We start from the raw sequence: 22,112 nt of genomic DNA on the forward strand, positions 1-22,112 counted from the left end.
GCCATCATGTCTGCATTCCAACCATCAGTTAAAAGAAAGAGGTGAAGAAAAGCTTGCTCTCTCCCAATATGGACACCTCCCAGAATGCCACACATAAGACTTCTGCTTATAACTCATTGGCCAGCATGTGACTGAACATTTATCGGACACTGATAAAACAGCAGGGGGCAAGATGAAGAAAGCCCTGCTTGCTGACTGATGGGACCCACACTCCAGAGAACGGGACAGACAAGAATCAGATCAACACACACATGAGCTGGTGGCAGTGAAGCCCTCTGAAGAGAACAACAGTGATGAGAAGGAGCAGTGGGGAGTGAGGGGGTGGAAACCTACCCAAGCCGAGGAACACAGAGTCGGCCTTTCTGAAGAGGAGCCGTTTGGATGGAGCTACTGACCATTCCAAGAAGCAGGAGATGGCTTGCATGCCTCCACTGGGCCATGTGCCTGCTGTGTACCCCTGGGCATGTCCCAATATCTCTCTGAGCCTATCTTTTCTCTTCTATGAAGTGAAGAGCAGCTACTCTCTCACTGGGTTGTGGGGTGGAATCTTGCTCACAGAACTGGATCTCCATGAAGAAATGAAGCTTACAGAGACCAAAGAACCTGGTTCTAGATCAGTAATTCTCAACTGGAGGGGGATATATCCTAGGGGACATGTGTCAATGTCTGGAGCCATTCCTGGTGGTTACAGAGAGAATCATGAACCCCAAAAGTCAGCAGTGCTGAGTCTGAGAAACCCCGCTCTCTGCAGTCACCTGGCCAGAAGGAGCAGAGTCAGGGTCTGAATGCAGGGACAGTTCATTCAAAGTCCACTCTGTCTTCAGGGTGAGTTTCAGAATCCCTACCCCAGACCCCTTCTGTGTCCTCCAGACAATGGGGTTTAGGTGTCTGCTTTCTCAACAAACAACCACTTCAGTGATGACTCAGACATTCACTGTAGTTTAAGGAGAACTAAACTTTGTGCTTATAAAGTGCCAGGCACGTATTTGCCGCTTCCCCCCGGCTCCCCCACCACCACCCTCACCCCCCCACACACCAAAATCCACACACCAAAATCCGTTACAAGTTTAAAGTACAGCTATTATTTTTACAGCATCGCTTAGAAATGGCTTGCAATCTCTAATTTGCTAAATTGATGTGTATATTGACTAAATAAATATTCGGCACAAAGCCCGAGTCCCCCTTCCACACTTATTAATCCTCAGGAAATGGAAACACAAGACATGAAATGAGCTTTTGCTCAGAGCTACAGACAGGAATACATTAGGTTGTTTTTCAAGTGCTCGGGGACTTGACGCGCTGCAGCAGAGGTGGGCCAATCAGCTGCCTCTATGGTTTCCATAACGCACGTGTCTGCCAGCAGGCGTGATTGTGTTGCTAAGGCTCTTCCTCTGACTTTGAGAGTCTAAGACAGAAGACTCTTATCTCAGTGGGGGGACATCTGGAGTGACTGCCTTTTGGGGAGTTGATTTGAGGGGCTGATGTCTGGCACCAATATTCGTTAATAGAAATCAAAACTGCTATAGGACCCCCAAGAGATAACCTGGGGACAGTTTTCTTTCTTTAAGGACTGGGGTTGTTTTAGTTCTCTCAGCTATGGGGAGATAAGAGAGCTACCTGAGGCAGAGGAGGCAGGGGAACGTGTCTTCTGTCAACAGCCCCTCCCCCTGCAGCAGGGAATAAAGAGACAGAGGGGTGCAGTTCCCAGGGGCAAAGTTTGCTCTTAGTTTCTGGAGGCTCTGACCTGGCATGCTGATGAGTCCGGGGGCTCACATTATACCAGGATGGCCAAGGGGAACACTAGACAGGTAGGGGTGACCCAGGGGTAGAGAAGGTCTTGCAGGTACTACCATCTAAATGTGCTTAATCCACAGAACATTCACCTACCAGGCTGGCTGGCAGCAGCGAAGAAACAGAGCCCGGAGTTAGCAGACAAGTTTGTCTCACGAGAATCAGGAGATACTAAATGCTCTCTGGAGAGAAAAGGTGAGAACTTTGCTTTTGCCCTACTGGGAGGAAGTGAATCCCAAGAGGGAGGCATTTCTTCAAGTGTAGTCTCTGCCCAAAGCCAGCCCAGACTGCTCAGGGTCTCCTCCCCGAGGGGGAAGCCAGACTCCACGGACTAGAGATGGAGGGGGTTGTGGACATGGTGGAGACTTCAGTGTCCTGGTCTGTCTGATGGGCTTGTTCACAAGGGGACCACTGGCAGTGACCTCGCCTGGCACCTAATCCTGCAAGCAAGCCCCTCACTGCAGAGGACAGTGGTGACACCCCCTGGACATGCGTCCACTGACGGGTGGAGCCAATGGATGGGAAGGCAGCAGAGACTTCTCTGCAGACTGTGTTTAACCCCCAGTGAGCCTGTGGGACCCCAGGATGGAGCAGCTACAGAGGACACAGGGGTGAGAGAGGAGAAAACACAGATATCTCCAAGGGAGGCCCCTCACTCTCGGGGCAGGAGGAGCAGCCAGTGCAAAGGCCCTGGCTTAGGACCAGATCTGGTTAACAGGTGGGATGGTGGCCCAAGATGCGGGCAGAGGGAGCCCAGAAAGCCAACCCTCCTGCAGACCAGCAGAGACTTTGTGGATTAAAGGGGAATCCTATGGCAGATGCCACCATCACACATCTGCTAGGGGAGGAGACAGACATCAGACCACACTGAGTGCTGGCCAGGGTGCCAACTTCTTGTCCACTTGGAAGCGTGCCTGGCAGTTCCTTAAAAAGTTAACTCTGTATGTGCCCTACCCAAGAGTAAACGCCCGGAAGGAAAGACCAGGACAGGCATTCACAGCAGCCTTATCCTAAACAGGCAGCACTGGAAACAAACAAGGCAGCCATAGAGAGGGGAATGGCTCAATCAACTGTGCTCACTGCTTCCAGTGGAGAACCACACAGCCAACTCCCAGCAGTCTCTGCAGTGAGGTTGCCTCTCCTGAGACCAAGCACCAGGGAGGGCTTCTGGAAGTGCAGTCTGGTGAGGACTCAGGGCAAAACAAGCAGAAAACCAAACTGCACACAGAGGGTGAACCCAAGTCGACCTGGGACTTTGTCTGCCATGGGTAAGGAGAACCTTGTTTCTAGTGACAGAAGTATCAGTGGTTCCCTGGGGCTTGGGGAACTGGGGGTTAATAAAGAAGGGGACTTTCAGGGGTGAAGATGGAATGTTCTGGATCTTGCTCCAGATCTGGATCCAGGTGGTGGGTCCGCACAGGGGTCCAAACTGCTCCCACTTCCGACTTAACACCTGTGAGTTTTGCTGCAGGTAAAATATGCTTGAGTAAACAGTATCCGTGAAATGGGGTCTGCAGGTGGGTTTGGGATCCACACCTGCCCCTCCTCTGTCTCTCTCTCAAGCTGCCCAAGTTTCCCAGACAGAAGGCGGAAGTTCTAAGCAGGTGGAAAGTGCCTCACTCCAGGGCCGAGGGCTCCTGAGGCCACCGCGCCTGCCTGCCTGCGCCACATCCATCGTGTTATTGCCGGAGCCTGAGAACTGCTCCCCAGGCAGAATCTTGAATATTCATCTGATTTACTGCCCGCTGCCGACAGCTTTATGAATCCGCCCACCAGTACCTGCAGCCGGTCATCAATCTTCCCCCGAGACTGTGCTGCTGCCAGTAACTCATGAATTAAAGAGGCCCCTGGCGGCCCCCACACCTCCCTCCCCCACGCGGCGCGTCGTGATGGAGAAGGACCTGACCAGAAGTCAAAACACTGCTGCTGCCTCGCCTTGCAGCTCAGGCGACCTTGGATGACTCCCTCAGCCTGTCTGCAGTCAGGAAGAGAAACTCAGGGGCCCTCAGAGCAGCCCCTACCCAGCTCCCAATCCCAGTTTCCCTGTCTGCAGAGACGCAGGGAGTGCTCAGCATCACCTCTGTCTGCTCACCTGGGCGAGGGGCTGAGGCAGTTGGGTGGGCAAGCCCAGGCGAATGCAGGATGCTTGCTACGATTCGACTTGGAGATGCTCACTGAACGAGAGAGGTGGTGGTCCTCGCAGCAAGCTCTCCTAGGCGTTCTTATCAAGAGTGGGAACGAAGGGAGCATCTCCCTCCAGGACTTTGGGGGTCTCCAAGTGCGCCCCCCGGCCCCCGTCCATAGGGAATAAACATGATGATGTTTGTCCAGGAAGGAACAAATCTCACAGACTTAGCTCTGGGCTTCAGGAAGCAGTCCCAAGGGTTGCAGAGCTGACTCCTGGGCAGGAACCCCTGGTCCTGAAGCTGCTACCCATGCCTTAGCCAGTCTGGCTCACCCAGGACCCCCAGCACCTGCCATGGGGACAACATTCGGCAAGTGGTCCCATGGCTGAGCAAACCTTCGCCAACAAGCAAGATGTTAGCGACCCATGCAAAAGCATCGGGTCAGACCCTGCCTGGCTCCTCCCTGATCCGCAGGTGGCTGGGAAGCAGAGTGGTAGATGAGCCCTTCTGAACCCAGACACACCAGGGTTCAAAGCTGCTCTGCTCCTCAGCATCCAGCGACCTTGGCGAGTGGTCTGGCACTGCCTGACCCCCATCTCAGCCTCAAAAGCCAGACACATGGGTCACAGTTTCCTCAGAGAGTTGGTGGGGGGCTCGGAAAGGCAGCCTGTTGTCAGTGCCCCCACCGCCCCCCCGACCTGAGCCCTCGGGAATGTCTGCTCACTGTCTTCCTGACACTGGGCTGTGCTGGGTGCCAAGGTGGGGGCCCTGTTCCTCTGCAGGTCACTCAACAAATACTCATGCATCCCTCTGGATCACAAAAAACTCATAATACCTGTGCCTGAGGACAGGCTGAGGGAGGCCCCCCTCCCCAAGTGCATGCTCCCAGCAGTCTCTGCAACGAGGCTGCTTCTCCTGGGACTGTGATCTGTCGCCCGACTGAGGACCTCCAGCCCTGCCGGTGCCCTGCCAAGGCCTCTCAGAGGCACGGGCTTTCTGGGCCGCTTCAGGCCAGCCCCAAGTCAGGGTGTTGACAGGTTAACCAAGAGGCAATGGGAGCCCCCAGCACAATCCTGGGTTGTGGAGGACATGCACCAGCATGTCCGTCCCTCCTCCTTCCTCTGCTGTGGACCAGAATCCCCTTCCCCATGTGTCAGGAGTCAGGAGGTCAAGGAGCCCACCAACCACCAAACTGGTTCTAGGGATGGGGTATCGTGGAAGGAGGGGAGGGAGAGGCAGAGGCCAGAGCCAAGGGCACCAGTTTCTCTACTGGGCTTCCCTGAAATAGGGCAGAGCTCATGGGGAGAAAGGTCTCCGCTTCTGGGAACACTTCCCGGGGGGCTTGGCCTCAGCCTCTAAGGTTTCTGACCCGTGGACTTTTCACCTTGGCACCAGCTCCCTGACCACGCTGGCAGTGTTTACCTTGTGGGAAAGGCCAGATACGGGGGGCGAGTGTGTGTATGTGTATGTGTGTGTGTCAGCGCGCACACACCCACTGGGGCAGGAGATCAGAGCCAGGGCAGCCAGACTCGGGCCCCTGAGAGCCTCTGGGCCCTGGAACCCTCTGTGGCCCCCTCCTCCTTCACATCTTGCACTTAGGGCTGAAACGCTGGTGAATGGATGACGCCAAACTCACCACCCTCCTCTCTGGGGATTTGCCCCCAGGATGGAGAGAAGAGTTAAAATCCAAGTCCCATCCTGGCTAGCCATTCTAGTGCCTCATCTATATAATGGGGACAATATTAACTCCCCAGCCTCAGCACTGAGCAAAGGAACCAAAGAGGCAGTGCTTGGCATGCTGTGAGCACGCTATAGAAGCTACTGTTGCTGGACCATGAATGCTCAGTAAATGTTTACTAACTAGATGGGTGGGTGGGCGGAGGATGGATGGATGGATGGGCGGAGGATGGATGGATGAATTTATAAGCAAGTAGACCTCTAGATAAGTAAGTGGAGGTAGATGGATGGGAGAGTGGATATGCATTCATTCGCTACCCATCCCTGCATCCATCCATCCATGCGTTCTTCCATCCAACTCTCGGTTGTAGGGGCAGAAAGTGGATGGATAGGTAGACAGATAGACGGATGGGTAGATGAATAAATGCATGGGTGGATATCTGGTTTGGTGGGTGGATAGAGGAAGGGTAGATGGACATTCCGATGAACAATTAGATGAATGAACAGATGGAGAGAGAGATGAATGGGCAGATAACTTGCTGGATGACTGGGACCACAAGCGAACACCTAAATTGCCTCCCCCTGGAAGGTGGAGATAACAATTGCTTCAGCTAATGCCTGGCACCACAGCCATGAACAAGGCCGCAGGGGCCGCAACACCGCAGCCTGAACAATCTGCTCGTTAACTGGCTCACAAAGCTTTTCACCTATTCCAAGCCAACGGGGTAGCAGCGTGACATTTAAGGTTTCCTTTCAGCAATCACTTGTGTGCCTTTCACAGAACGCGCTGTGCAGCTGTTCTCTGGCTTGCATTCTCCTCCACAGGTGCCTTCAAGCCCCCAGGGTGCTAATAGGTCCAGCTTCCCCAGGGCCAAGGTGGGGGGGTCCCCTGAAATGTTGGGCCCCCCCTTGCCATCTCCTCTGTCTGGAGCTGTGCCACCAATCACCTTAATCACCCTTCAGTTAGGGGGATTAATTTATAACAGGGTGGCAAGGAAGTATCAGAGAAAGGGTTTCCTTGGCAACCAAGTTTTTAAACCCAAGATCCTCTGGGTTTTAAAAGCCGCTTGGCATCTAATTTCCCCCCTCAAAATTAGCTTGAAACTTTTCAGATGCTGAGATTTTTAGCATAACAGCAGGCTAGCACTTATGTCAGAAACCACAAAAGATAGATTTCTCCCCTGCCAGAGGCAAGACCCTGGCAAATTGTTTGGTTTCCTCTGCCACTTTGTTCTTGGTGGAAAACCAGGCCATTATGAAATGACCACAGAGATGTCGTTTTCTGAACTGCAGGCAGCCAAGCTCCCAACAGCAACTTGTTTTTTGGCTCAAGTTGCTTCAAATCCTGTTGAGTTCTGCTGTGAGGGCTGAATGGAGAGACCCTCGCCCCCGGCCCCTCTTTAGGCATGGCCAAATGGTCTCGGGCTGTACTCGCTGACAACCTGAGCCCATGTTCCCAGGTTGAGAAGGCTAGTGCCACCGGTACCCACCCCCCCAGAGGGGATAGCGCACAATTTCAGGGTCTCCTCTTGGCCCAGGTTTCTCTCACTGGATGTTCCCCATCACCAGCAGGCTTCCTACCTCCCTGTGTCAACAAATGAACCCCAGCCAACTCCACGGCCTGGCTTTCTGTAGTCTGCACCAGCCTGGGACCCACTCTACCTTTCCCTCCTTCCACCATCCATACCCTTCACTCCGCCCAGGCCACACTCCATCCATTCCGCCTTTAACCACCCACACAGTATCTACCTTCTCTTCACCCTCCACCCATCAGCAAATATATTCCACCCTTGACCCACCCTGACACTCGCTGACACCCCTCGCTCCACCTGGATTTCCTCTACTTTGCCCTTTAGATCTTGGTTTTCCAAATCTGACAGGAGTCTAAAAAGAGCTTCAGTCGCTCAGTCATATCCTACTCTTTGCGACCCTATGAACTGCAGCACAACAGGCTTCCCTCTCCTTTACTATCTCCTAGAGTTTTTTCAAACTCATGTGCATTGAGTCGATGACGCCATCCAACCAACCCATCCTCTGTTGTCCCCTTCTCCTCCTGCCCTCAATCTAGCCCAGCATCAGGGTCTTTTCTAATGAATCAACTCTTTGCTTCAGGTGGCCAAAGTATTGGAGCTTCAGCTTCAGCATCAGTCCTTCCAATGAATATTCAGGGTTGATTTCCTTTAGGGTTGATTGGTTTGATCTAGGAACACTGCTCAAATGCTGCTTCCTCTAGACCTCCTTCTTCACACCTCCCCTTTCTCTGAACCTTTATAGCAACCTGTCTTTACCCTGGAGGGCACCCAGCTCTTCCTCTCCATCCAGCTGAGCAGCTATTCTGGCCTGGAGGCATGTTGTCTAGAGAAAAATCAAGCTGAGTTGATTCAAATCCTGGCTCTCATAGCATCATAGCTGTATGGCCTTGGTGAGAAGATGGAAGGGTGGCTCAGGGATGGATGCTGAGTTTACAGCTGATTGACCCTGAGATTAGGTGAGCCCCTGAGTGGAGGTTGGATGGTCTATTGGATGGGTGTCCAGATGGAAGGTCTAAGGGGGCATAGATGGAGGACGCAAGAGTGGGTGATTAAGTGGAAGGGTAGGGCTGGATCGGTGAAAGGAAGGAAGGGAGGGAGGGAAGGAGGGCCGAAGATGAGCCCAGCTTCCAGGAAGATTTACAAAGTCTGAGGGACGGCCCAGGAGGCTGACTACCCAGAAATTCTGAACGGAGAAGAAAACAAACCTGTGGATTCTTTTTCACAGAGACTAATGCTCCTGATAACTTGAGGCTTGAAGTTTTTTGGTGACCCTGGAGAAAGGACAAGGCCTCCCTTGGGACCAATTCATTAAGAAGGACAGTCCTGATCAGCTCCTCTAAGCACTTGGGTTGACTCTAAGTGCCAGGCAGTCAGAGGGCGTTCAGTAACTGTTCATTGGAAAGTGACGAATTGATCTTGGAGACCAGCCATCGAGGGGGGGCGGCCAGCTGGAAACAGCCCATAGGAGCTCGTTTCCTCACTCTGAGTGGCAGGAAAGTCTTGTCCCACAGCAACAAGCCCAGACCCCAGTCTTCAGTTATTGGCCCCATGTTTGTGCAGTGACTGTAACCCCAGAGGCTCCAGGGGGTACATGCCTCCCAAAGAGAACTAACATCCACGGTTCCAGGAGGTTGAACCTTTGACCATCTGGGTTCAGGCATGAAGGACCTGAGGTTGGGCCAAGTCAATTCAAGGCAACTTGAGTTATAAACTAGTTCTCAGGAGTCAATCTGCCTGTGAAGCCTGGAAGACCCCATAGATAAAGGGCAGTGATCGTGGCATTGAGTGACAACAGGCCTCTTCCACACAAAATGAGGCTCTCCTTTCCAGGAGGATAAACCACCATAGATGCTGATCAGAGATAGGCTCAGAGGTCCCAGGAAGGTACAGACCCCTCAGCTTGCCCGCCGAGGTCTGTTCTGACTTGGACAGTCTTACAGACTCTTGTCCGGGCACCTGAGAGAAGGTTACACTGCACAACCCCAGGGGGCACCCTTCACAGTGACTCAGGGGGAGGAGGGTGGGTTTCAGTGCACTTCATTGTGGGAGGGGGTCTGTGGGCCTCTGGTCTCCCAGTGATCCATCTAAAAAAACAAAGAAAACTTCCTAACATAAGTCACTGAGCCTTGTGTTGTTAATAAAACTGTCTCTTTTCTTCTTCCCTCAGACTCCCTCCCTGCCAGGAAATAAAGAAAGGGGTGAGGGGAGGGGGAAGGTACAAATTCACTTCTGCTTTATCTCTAAAGTGTTTAGCTAACTGCCGGGCACATAATAAGAACTCAATAAATAACCATTATTAGAGGAGGAAGAGATGGAAGAAATCGGACAGATCAGAATTTAATTCTGCCATGCGGATTTATTGTGCTTCTGCCCAAGGAAGAAGAGAGAAAGAATATCTCAGCTTTCCATCTTCTCTTTCCTGAGCTGACTCTGAGGTAGGCAGTGTCCTCTCGTCCCCTTTTGCCTGCAGCCTGTTGAAGGAAAAATAAAAAGAAGCACCGATCTAGCACGCTTGGCTGAGCCCCTGCTCCCAGCCCACAACTCCCTCTGACTTTATGTTTAATTTCCCCAGGTCGAGAGGAAGCACTCTGATGATCCGAGTTAATTCAAAATGTAAATTCATCTCCTATCACCTAATGGCTCTGACTCAGCTCTACAGGACGGGAGCAGCTGCCGCATGAGTCACCCGGGGCCCTGGCTCCCGGGACCCTGCTCCTAATGGTGATGAAGCCCTCGGCCAGGCTTCAGACAGACACTGCTGCCTCTGTGCCCACTGAGGCCAGACCACAGCTCACTTCGGAGGGCAGAGTGTTCCACTACCAGGGGGTGGGGGTGTGGTGGGGTGGGGAATGGGGGTGGGAGGGAAAACCACAGCGCAGGGGTCAGCCCAGGAGACCCCAAATGAGCCGAACTAGTCTCCCAAGAAACCCACTAACCGAGATTCAGGATCCTCAGCCCGGGCAGAGTCCACTACAGGCTGGGGTTCCCCACTGGGTACTGAGGACTATCTTCACCCAGATCCCAAAATATAGCCGTGAACCCTCCAGAAATCTTCACTTGAGTGACAGCCAAGGTCTTCCAGATGCTGGCTGGACGGCCCCAGAGCTGCCACAGAGCGGGTCCCCTCCCTCCCTGGGAGGTGTGAAGGCCCCACTGTGTAAGCTTTGTGCCAAAGACAAAACCAGCAGCAGGTTGTGAGTTTCCGTGGGAGAGCCAGGCTTTGGGTCAGGATGGGGGTGGAGGCGAGGGGACCTTGGGGGTGTGCTCATGAGTTTCCTGTTCCCCACTGTCCTTCCCTGGGTCTTAGCATTGGAAGATCTCAGCAGTACAGGAGGGACAGTGGAACAGACAGGGAGCAAGGGGGCGTCCCAGGGGTGGCAGGTTGGAGCGGGAGAGACTTTCTGGGGGCAAGACAGGGCAGTCTTGTACAGCTGGGGAAACCCAGGCTTGGAGAGGAAGTATTTACACTGCACCCAGCGCCTACCGTTAGTCCCTTCTACAGGCTTCTGCTCCCAGGTAGGGCTGAGGGCTCTCCTGCCGGGGCTGGAGCCTCTGGGTCCGGGGCACCAGAGTCTCGCCCTCCCCTGTGGGGTGACATGAGCCCCTCTTCCACTGTGAGAGCTTCCAATCCACTGTCAGAGGGGACTGGGGCCCGTGACCCCCCAGACTCAGGAATCCTTCCCTTTGCTGAGGACCCCTCGACACCTGGAATCTGAGGTCTCAGCTCTGCCACCTGCTGGCCTCCATGAGTTCTGCAGGCTGCTGGTATGTTTCTCCTCTGCCAGTTAGTTGCTGTGATGACTTTTAGGGTGCTCATGATCATCTGAAACCAGGCCAGGCATTAAATGGCACTGAATCCCATAATGAATCAGCCCATCCTGTTTCCATTTCTCTGAATCCTCCTGGTGCTCTCCAGGAGAGAAGCTCAAGAGGCTGCCTCCAAGGTGGCCACATTCCCCTTCGCCCCCGCCATTATCTCTCTTTGTGACATGGCAAACCAGGCCTTCATCTCAGAGCCTTGGCAGATAATTGGTTTCTAACACAAGACCTGACTTTTGTTTTTATTGTATTTATTCTTTGTTTTAATCACTTTATGGAGCTTTAATTCACATGCCATCAAATTTACCCACTTACAATGTACAATTTAATGGTTTTTATTATAATATACTCACAGGATTGTGCAACCTTCGCCACAATCCAATTTTAGAACAGTTTCATCAGCCCCCAAAGAAACCCTGCATCCATTAGTGATTTCTCCCCAATCTCTCTCCCTGACCCCTGACCCCTGGAAACCACAAATGTTCTTCCTATCTCTGTAGATCTGCCTATTCTGGATATTTCATATCAATGGAACCACATAACGTACGTGTCTTTTGTGGCTCGCTCCTTCTACTCAGGCTTTATGTTTATATGCTTACTTTAGTGAGGAATTCTGGGTTTAATTAACCATTGGAATGTAATATTTTCTTCTTCATTCACTCTAATGTATTGATCATTTGCTTAAGTTACCAGTTACCCAAGGAAGGTAGGATGTGCTTAGAACATTTGGAATACACAGTGCAAATCCTGTCTGAGAGGTGGGGTCCCATTGCTCTTGTTTCTCTGATTTGGGGAAATTTTCCCCTTTCTCCTCTTTTCAGAAGCCACTAAGCCCCTTCCTCCATCCTCTCTGACTTTTCTCCAAACCCTCATTGCACAGAGGAAAGACGGGGACCAGAGCAATATTTCCACAAACAAACCGTTTGCCCCTCTATTCAACAAACACAGAGGAACAGATGTGTCCTCGGCTTCTCCCAACCATGCTGTCTGGAATCAGCATATACATCGAGTTTAATTATGCAATTAAAGTCATTTTCTTGAGCTGAACAAATATTTACAGGATATTTTGCTGAAAATGGCTTTGCCTGGAGAAAGGTTCTGCTGTTGGGCTGGCAGGTCTGGTGTGCGAATATTCACACATTTACAGACCCTGTTACCAGGGGGCCACATGGTGATGAGCAGGTGGCAGACAAGCAGGTCCCCAGGAACAAATATGTCAGTGAAAAATGTGGCAGGTGTCAGCCAGGCCTGTATGTTCTGGGCCTCACCATGGTGTCACTGTGGGTCAGTGACATCTGCTGTTCCTCCATGGCAGCCCTGAATCCCAGCTCTGCAGCATCAAAGAAACCTCTGGGCTGGGGCAGAGAGAACACAGAGCCTGAGAGCAGCTGTGTGATAATCAGAACCATAGCCATGCTGCCCTGTGCTGTGATCCTGGGAGGTGATACTTAACAAAAACCCATGTAGAGCATCTCCCAGGGGTCCCACTGTGTTCAGCTTCCCATGCAAGAAAATGCAAGGCAAAATTTCCAAAATGCAGAAAAACCCACTTTGTAAATTTTACTCCCTCTGAACCTTGTCTCCTTATCAAGCCCCCAGTTTTCCCCTTGGAGGAAACTGGATCTCATTGCACTGCAATGAAGCCAGAGGACTTAAGGTTTTCTCAAGGGCTTCTTCTCCTCCTGCAGAGTTTACAGTTTTCATCCGAATTCTGAGTTGGGGGGTGGTTGTGTAGCATCAGAACATTGGGGTGGGGCTAGGACAGGAGTTATATTCAAAATACTTAAAAACCAGTGGGAATGATGACCACCCAGAGATAATCCAGAAGTCAGATTTGGGAGCCCCCCCACCCCCAGCTGTGTGGGAAGGTCTGGAGGTCCTGGGGCAGGACCTGGGATGGGTGATTTGGGGCCAGTCTGGGAGCTGGGGAGGGAGCTCCCCATCAGCCCATATGGGGGTGGGGGTTGGGTTTCAGCTTCTCACTTCCAGTCCTATTGTATTGAATGTCAGCCCAGAGTGGAGTGGAGCCCATTATACAGTTGAGGAAACTGAGGTTTCCAGAGTTGTGTGTCATCACCTGAGAATACCCTGCTACAGGGAAGGGGGGTAGTGACTCACACCCAGACCCTCTGAATCCCAGAACCGGTGCAGAGCTGGCCTGCTCATTTCATGCTCCTTGGACTCTAGCAGGGGCATTATTACTATTATGTCACGCTGCAGGTCCAGGTGTCACTTCAGGTGACACTGCTGGTCAAAGACAGAGCTGGGAGGTGTCCAAGGTCACCAGTATTTACTACCTTCAAGGAGGGAAGGGGGCAGGAGGCTGGGGTCAGGCAGCTGGCCCTTTCCCATACATGACGGAACCCAGTCCCTGTTGCCGCAATCGCTGACAGTGAGGACAAAGCAGGGGTCACCACCCTGGCGGGGCACAGCACCAGGAGCCTCCAGAGCCCGTGCCTGTGGCCTTAGAGCCCTGGAAGGTACATGTTGTGTGGCCCAGAGGTGGGGGGCAGCAGACCAGAGGCTCTGGGTTAGGGCAGGCTGAAGGAGAGAAGCGAGAAGGCCCCCAAGAGCCCCCTCCTCACCACCACCCCCCACTGCCCTGGATTCCCCTCAGATGCCCAGGTGAACATAGGGACAGGTTTGTTGTCCTGGTTCAATATGTGTTGTGTACCCACTGCATTCTGGTCTTTAACCCAGACCCCAGCAGGGCTCCGGGAACCCATGGAGGTCAGGGGGCAGCTGCCACCCTGGATTCCGGTAGAGGACGTCAGTACCAAACTCTGTTGGTTTGGATTCACGTGTACCGTGGGGAGAGCTGATCAGGAACTGGGAGCCTGACTTCTCATTCTTACCCTGACCCTGAGCAAAGGGCCACTCTCAAGGCCTCAGTCTGATCACCTGCAAATGGCCTTGGCCTTAGCTGACTTCCTACTACAATAGAACCTCAGCCATCAAGGTCCTGCTGCTACTGCTGCTAAGTCGCTTCAGTCGTGTCCGACTCTGTGAGACCCCATAGACGGCAGCCCACCAGGCTACCCCGTCCCTGGGATTCTCCAGGCAAGAACACTGCAGTGGGTTGCCATTTCCTTCTCCATCAAGGTCCTAGCGTCCCTATTATTGTGCGCTCAGCACAGAAACTAGGACTTGGAGGTGAGTGGAGCACAGCTGGCTCGGTTTGGGGAAACCAACTTAGGTACCAACGGCGAGAGCTGAGTCCTTTTGCTTCCCTGAAAATTCTTATTCTGTTTAAGACACTTCCTCCAGGCTGTCTCCCTGGCTTCCTAGGCCAGGTGGCAACACAGTCCTGTGTGAGTCTGCTGGCTGGGTGGGTGATTCTGTGCACAGGGAACTGTGAGATGGACGGCTTTGCTCGAAAAGAGATGAAGCCTCCGAGAGCCTAGAACAGGATGCCAAAGTCTGGGGCCTGCATTTTAAAAATGGTGCCCCAACTATATCCTGAAAGTGCCTCTCAGGGGTCCAAGGAACTTCCTCAGAGGCCCCCAGGGAGTAGAAAAAAGGAAAACGGGAGGCCTGGGTCCCGACACCTGCCCAGCCTCAGGTGGGCAGCCTCCCGTTCTGTCTCCCTCAGAAGCTGGGTTTCTGAGTCAGAGTAGCTGTCAAGCATGGGTTCTGTAGTGAAAAGGAAGAAACAAGTTTGAAAGCCACTGATTTAAATTAATACAGCAGATAGCACTTAATTCAGTTAAATGATTTTTTGCTGTCAGTGATTTTGCTATCAGAACATGACACTTTGCCAGCGGAGCCCCGTCGGCTCTCAGCTCCTTAAAGGGGAAGAAAACTCTGGTTATGGTTTGGCAGCCCTGAAGGACCCACCTGGCCTTGGTTTCCCCACCTATAACATCGGGTGGATCTCAGCTTGCCCATCCACGTGGATCCCAGAAGAAACAGAGGACTTTAAGGGGACGGTGAGTCCATAAGCTGTGGAAGCGAGCAGAGCTGAGAAGAACTGACTTCCTGGTGTGTGCTGAGCAGGAGAGCTGGCCCAGAAAGGAGACTAGCAGCCAGAGAAAGCCCGGTGCATCTATTGAACACATGTGCCCGGTCCAGCATGTGGTCTGTTCAAACTGCCCGGAGGACCCGATAAACACTGGGGACAGAGGCACCAGAGGAGGGTGCAAGGCAGCCCACTTGAGCCCATCAAAGGCATGATGCCCCGTATACAGAAGGTGCTCCATCAATGCCTTTTGCTGTTTTCTTCTGAAGGATATTTCTGTCTCCACTCTCCTCCCCAGTGGATGACAGTGAAGAAAAGGGTTGCTGAAAAGAGCATTTATTGACAAAAGTCTGTGAAATTGGACACAATATAATTCTTATGAAAGGCCTAAGCCCCACACCCAAGGTTTTGTCAAGAAGCATGCTTTAAACTCTCCTGTTCCCCTTACCCAAGACCCACAATTTAAAGGTTTGTGGATGTTCAAGGGCACTAATGGATGGCTTCGAGTTAATTCAGAAAACCCAAAGCATGGTGCCGTGTCACCTCTGGGTGACAGTCTCTCTGCTCACACCTCCCCATCTGGCCCCCTCCACCCCCCAGCTCACCCCCTCCACCAAGGTGGTCCCACGTTCTTTGGAAGGGATTCTATCACAGAAGGTTTCATCAGAGTCCCCTCTTCTTGGCTGTTTAGATAAGAAAAACCAGGCAAACAAATTCATCTTTTCTATAAAAGTTTATTTTGTGATTTTTTTTTCCAAGAAGTGTTAGGGGAAAATGTTGAAATTATGTAAAGGTAAGGAACCATGGTATATAAAAATAATTTAAACACACATATTAATAAGAAAGCAACATTGCATTCTAGCAACAACTAGGAGGTAATCTTGCCCAAGATTTTTCCAAAGTCATTAAATACGTTTTAGACGACAGTACACAGACACACACGCATGTGCACACACACATATATACAGCTCAAGTGTCCTTTTTCTGTGCATCCTGGCTAACTGATACAGCTAAGGGGAAAAGACAAAGAAGACTGCTTGAGTGTCCCTAAGTTGAACAAAGGTGCATTGTATCATGAATGTTTGCTATTTCCTGGAGCCTGCTATTTCCCTCCCCAACCTCTTTAGTGACTAGCTTCAGTCTGCTATACGGTCTTATCTGAAAAATTAAGGGTTTCGATCAGCCCCTGGGTGCGCTCATTGCGGTGCTGCAGGCAGTGAGAATTCGGGAAGCGCCGTGTCTCCTGCTCCTGGTGCGTTGTATGGATTGGAGGTGGACAGTCAGGCAAACCTGATTACATCTGGCTGATTCTCTGCTTCAGGGCCAGGACCTGATTCTTGATCTCTGGGGGTAGATCGACGTTCACTTGCTCCTCAAGGTACTTCTGTATTTCCTCCACCTCCTCCTCCCAGAACTCCTTGGAGATGTGGAAGAGCTCCTTCACGTCGACATCCCCCAGGCCCCGGAGGTCCAGGGCATCCTCATCGGGGATGTAGCCGATGGGCGTGAGCTTGGCGCCGCCTTCCCCGACCATGCGGTTGAACATCCACTCCAGCACCCGGGAGTTCTCGCCGAAGCCGGGCCAGAGGAACCTGCCGGCCTTGTCCTTTCGGAACCAGTTGACATGGAAGATCTTGGGCAGCTTGGCTGCGGGGCGCTGGGCCATGCTGAGCCAGTGTGCCAGGTACTGGCCGAAGTTGTAGCCGAAGAAGGGGCGCATGGCGAAGGGGTCGTGCATGATGACTTTGCCTGTTAACAGGGGACTCTGTGGGTAAGTGAGGCCTCACAGGACTATGGGCACACTTACTGTTGACACAGCCCCTGGCTTTCTGTACCTCTCTGCATATACAGAGAGAGACACGGGGAGACAGAGAGATAAAGAGACAGAGGGGCAACTGAGAGACAGAGATATAGAGACAGAAAGAGACAGAGAGACACAGAGATATAGAAACAGAGAGAGAGAGACAGAGAAGCAGAGCAACAGAAAAAACAGAGAGTCGGAGAAACACAGAGATCGAGCTGTCACTGTCCCTTCTTGGTGGCCCCGGATCTTGGCCAGACTCACCCTTGTACTCCGCCGCTGCCGTGGCCTCAGATCTCATGGCCGCCCCCACAAACACACCGTGCTGCCAGCTGAGAGCCTCGTAGACCAGAGGGACACCTTTAGCAGGAGAAAGAAACGCTCCTTAGAGGCCTTGACCCCCAGCCCCCTTCAGCCACGACGCCATCTCCCAAGTGGAAAGACATGCTGCATGTCGTCTCTCTTCTAAAGGGGCTGATGCTGGAGCGCCAGAGCTAAGGGCGGACGCTGCCACGTCAGAGTCATGGCAGGAGGCCACGTGGCCAAAGTCAAACTAGGAGCCCCATCCCTGGACAAGGACCCCGGAGTTTCAGTGGTCAGAGACTAAGTTCTACGCCCGAGCTTGCTCATTACCCTGTCATTTGTGAAAGGAAGCTCCGTATCCCTGACATCCTTCAACCAGGTCACGGAACGTGAGCCCTTGTAGTGACACATCCCTCCATAGTGACACACCCATATCCCAGCCTGATTGCCCAGGAGCCTCACCAACAGGCCGGCGCCCTCCGAAGATGATGCCCTCAATGGGCACGCCCTCTGGAGACTCCCAGTCAGGGTCAATGATGGGGCACTGGCTGGCCGGAGTGCAGAACCGTGAGTTGGGGTGGGCACAAGGCTCCCCTACAGCAGCAAGGGAAGACAGGCCCTGAGCGTCTGGCCAAGCACACACACCCAAGGGCCGGGGCGCCGGGCCTCCTGGGGGGCTTACCATCCTTGGGGTCCCACTCCTTGCCCTTCCAGGAAATGAGCTTGATGCCTGAGGCCAGCGGCTGATCAATGCCTTCCCAGTAAACGCCCCCGTCACTGGTCTCGGCCACGTTGGTGAAGATGGTATTCTTCTGGATGGTCTTGATGGCGTTGGGATTTGTCTTCACAGAGGTTCCCGGAGCGACGCCAAAAAACCCATTCTCTGGATTGATGGCCCGCAAGTTACCTGGAAAGTTTTAAACCAAGGAGTGGAAGTGAGTACCAAGGGAAGTGTACCATCTTATATCTTGCCAGGTTAATTTCTGCACCAAATTCTCAAGTCTTTATTTTTTCCCTCCTCCCCAGAATCTCTTTCTCTTGCCTCATGCCAGCATTATTAATCAACTTTGACTTTCTTACCAGTTTCCCATCAAACTATTTTAACCAACCCAGGTATCTCAGTGGTAAAGAATCTGCCTGTCAATGCAGGAGATGTGGGTTCGATCCCTGGGTCAGGAAGATCCTCTGGAGAAGGAAATGGCAACCCACTCCAGTATCCTTGCCTGGGAAATCCCATGGACAGAGGAGCCTGGCGGGCTACAGTCCATGGTGTTGCAAAGAGTCAGACGTGACTTAGCAACTAAACAAAATATAAACAAACAGTGATAGAAGGTCCCATTTCAATCCAGATTGGATATGAGATTAAAGAAAGCTGATGGAATACATATGTCCGAGCTTTTGCAAGAACTAACTGAATTTAAAAATCCAGACACTGTGGACTTGGGAGGATTTGGCATGTTTAAACCCCAAAACTTCACTCAGGTCCAACGATTATCATCAACACCCGGGCCTAAAAGAGTCACCTTGTTGGTCAAATTTCATCCAGGCGATATCATCACCCACACACTCTACTTTCCATCCCGGGAGAGTAGGGTTCATCATGGCCAGGTTGGTCTTCCCACAGGCGCTAGGAAACGCAGCCGCGAAGTACTTCTTCTGGCCCTTGGGGTTGGTGATGCCCAGAATCTGTTGGAGACAAGATTTCTCCTGAAGCACTTGGTTCCTTTCTGCCCCAGAGGTCCATGCCCTAGTCTAGGAGGGGGCCTGGAAGCCATTGATCGTTACTGATGGAATTCCCAGTGTCCTTGGAGCACTGGAACTCTGATGCATACCAGGAATGCTAATGCAGTAGGGGTCTGCCACTTCCCCTCCTCTGCCCGACCCTCTGCTGCACACATTTAGAATTCCCTGCGTCTTACCAGCATGTGCTCTGCCAGCCACCCCTCCTCCTTGGCCAGCCGGCTGGCCATCCTGAGGGCAAAGCACTTCTTCCCAAGGAGCGAGTTCCCGCCGTACCCACTCCCAAAGGAGATGATTTCTCGGCGGTCGGGCAGGTGGGCGATGAGTGTGAGCTCGGGGTTACAGGCCCAGTTGTTAACCAAAGGCTCTGTGCAGGAGGACACGCCCACATGAGTGTGCCAGGTCCCCAACGGAGTTTAAGGGCAGGCTTTTTCTTTTTTTAATTCTGGCTTTTGATTTTGAAATAATGTGCTTACTTTTTAAAGGCAAAGGGCACCCCACGGAGTGGAGGCACTTGACGAACTCGCCGTCCCCCAGCGCTTCCAGGACGCTGGTGCCCATCCTCGTCATGATGCGCATGCTGGTCACCACGTAGGGCGAGTCTGTCAGCTCAATGCCAATCTTGGACAGAGGAGAGCCCAGGGGCCCCATGCTGAACGGGATGACATACATGGTGCGACCTGTGGGGCCGGGAGGTGGGAGCTGGTGAGAAACAACCCCAGACTCACAGACAACCACCATCTGTGACCCTTCTCATGATCCCCCTCTGACAGCATCACGTCTTGCTTGCCACCAGCCCCTTGATTGGAAGAGTCCACTGAGAGTCCTGTGGACTTCAAGGAGATTACTCCAGTCAATCCTAAAGGAAATCAACCCTGAATACTCATTGGAAGGACTGATGCTGAAGCTCTAATACTTTGGCCACTTGATGCGAAGAACCAACTCATTGCAAAAGACACTGGGAAAGATTGAAGGCAAAAGTAGAAAGAGGTGGCAGAGGATGAGATGGTTGGATGGCATCACCAACTCAATGGACAAGAGTTTGAGCAAAGTCTAGGAGATAGTGGCGGACAGAAGAGCCTGGCATGCTGCAGTCCATGGGGTTACAAAAAAGTCAGACACAACTTAGCAACTCAACAACACCAAATGAAAAGGTGGACACAACAGCAAAATTAAAGAGTTTTCATAAATGTGCAGCTGGGTTCCACCAAGCTATCTTAAATTCACAAGCGTAGAAATTAGTCTATAAAACAAGAACTGAGATGTACGTTTTCAACATGTGGCCAGTTCTCATGTGGAATTTATAACTCTCTGAGCAATGGGAGTTCCTGGGACAATTACCAGTAGGACAGAGATGATAATAAAAGGTTTGCTGATATTGTACCCAGTCAAATAAATGTTTCACTCACCCTTCATGCACCCCGGAAATCGGACGTTGAATGCTTTTTCAAAATCCTCCTCGGACATCCAGCGGCCCAGCTGGCTGAGGCCGTTTTTGGGGATGGGCACCGTATCTCTTTGCTCTCGAGTGATGATGACCGTCTTGCTTTCAATTCTGGCCACATCCCTGGGGTCAGTGAGAGCCAACCAGCTGCAAAGAAAAAAAAATTAAAATACACAGATTAGGGGCTTCCCTAGTGGCTCAGTGGTAAAGAATCCACCTTGCAATGCAAGGGACACAGGTTCGATTTCTGATCCAGGAAGATCCTACATGCCATGGAGCAACTAAGCCCTTTCACCACAACTGTTGAGCCTGAGCCTGTGTGTAAGATCCCGGGAGCCTCAACTACTGACGCCCCCACACTCTAGAGCCCGTGCTCTGCAACAAGAGAAGCCACCACAATGAGAAGCCCTGGCACTGCAACCAGAGAGTAGCCCCTGCTTTCTGCAAGCAAAGAAAAGCCATCGCAGCAATGAAGAACCTGCACAGCGAAAAATAAATAAGTAAATAAAAATTTTAAATACACAGGTGGGGATTAGAGAAGTGCTGGTATTCTGCATGGCATCTGCTCCCTAGGTTCCCTCAGCCATGGACCATTCAGGAAGGGACCAGTGTTCTCATCATCATGTTCTTCCCACACATGGCAGGTACCAAGGGCATTAAGGATGCTGCATCAATGTGGACACAGCCACGTCCACTGCGAATAGTCGGAGGGACACTCACTAGACCAGGAGTTCATGTTTTAGGACAGGGCCTGTCTGACCTTCCCTTGAATCGGGGACCTGGTTTGCAAAGACAGTTTGCATGTGCCCCTTCATTGATGACTTGGGCTGCTCTGCAAACATTGTAAAATTAAGTCTACACAGTTCTGGCTCTTTTACTAAGCTTTTCAAGAGTCTGCAAACCACACAGCCCCGCCCCAGCTCTGCTGAGGCCCTCCGCCCCCTTGTTCCACCTGCACCCTGGGTAGAGAGGAAAGCCGAATGCCAGGGGGCAGAGGCGTGCTCACCAGTTGTCATACTTCTTCAGCCTCTTGATCACACCCTCCTCCTCCATGTGGCTCAGCAGCTGCCGGTTCTCCTCCTCGGAGCCATCGCAGATGTGGACTTGGTCGGGCCGGCACAGCTTGGCGCTGCTCTCCACGAACTCCCTCACGGCCTGGGGCAGGCTGTCCAGGGAGCCCCGGACGATTTTGGCTGAGTAGTTGAGGCCGTCTGAGAGCTGAGGAGGCATCTCTGCAGAGCTGGGCTGGGGGGCACGGATGCCGAGGTTCCCTGCAATAGAAAAAGCACAGGCTTCCTGAACAAGACAACCATGGACACCCTCAACTCTGCACACTTGGTCGGGGTCACCGATGTGGCTGGGAGGAAAAAGAAAAGCAGTTCCAGTTAGCACTGAAGTCTGTTAGAAACGCATGTGAACAGGCTGTGCCTACCTTTCTCTTTGGACGATCAGGTCAGAGGCCAAAGGGTCCCTTGCAAGGCTCTTCCCGCGGGTGAGTGTGCGTTCCCAATGGGAAGGCCCTGTTTAGGGTTTGGAGGCAGAACTTCCTGGCCTTTAAATTCCAAGAAAGAGAGAGGCCCGGCCCCCAACCACACCCAGAGAGGCTCGACTCTGACGTCAGGGGCTGGTCTTTGGATCACGGCCACGATCAGTTATGCTTTGGACTGGCTCACCACAATAAACCCAGGCAGATAATCATTGAACAGACAGTCGTTAATGAGTGCCACGTGGCCTGCGGCCCCTGGACCAGCCATGGCAGGCCCTTACACAACTTCTGATTGATGGAGCTCTGCCCCAGTCCCCTGAAGATGCGAAACACAGGCCCTCCCATTGAAGGGCAGGGTGGGATGGCACAGAGCCTCGTGGGGGACCTCAGGGGTTTTGGCCATGCGTCTTGTGTACAGATGGCTGCTGGTTGCCA

General features: G+C 52.4%; 1 protein-coding gene across 1 annotated transcript; it reads right to left on the reverse strand.

Annotated features, from left to right (window-relative positions):
* Positions 1 to 15,621: 15,621 nt before the first annotated feature.
* On the reverse strand, positions 15,622 to 21,749 carry PCK1 (phosphoenolpyruvate carboxykinase 1). The gene is made up of 10 exons (XM_061437063.1): positions 21,624 to 21,749; positions 21,198 to 21,462; positions 20,157 to 20,338; positions 19,224 to 19,427; positions 18,927 to 19,114; positions 18,531 to 18,693; positions 17,690 to 17,914; positions 17,470 to 17,601; positions 16,969 to 17,064; positions 15,622 to 16,652 (listed from the first exon to the last, which is right to left on the reverse strand). The coding sequence occupies exons 2-10, from the start codon at positions 21,419 to 21,421 to the stop codon at positions 16,198 to 16,200; spliced, it is 1,869 nt and encodes a 622-aa protein (XP_061293047.1). The 5' UTR covers positions 21,422 to 21,462; positions 21,624 to 21,749; the 3' UTR covers positions 15,622 to 16,197.
* Between the last annotated feature and the right edge of the window lie 363 nt (positions 21,750 to 22,112).

Source organism: Bos javanicus, chromosome 13 (assembly GCF_032452875.1).
Source record: "Bos javanicus breed banteng chromosome 13, ARS-OSU_banteng_1.0, whole genome shotgun sequence".
Lineage (NCBI taxonomy): Eukaryota > Metazoa > Chordata > Mammalia > Artiodactyla > Bovidae > Bos > Bos javanicus.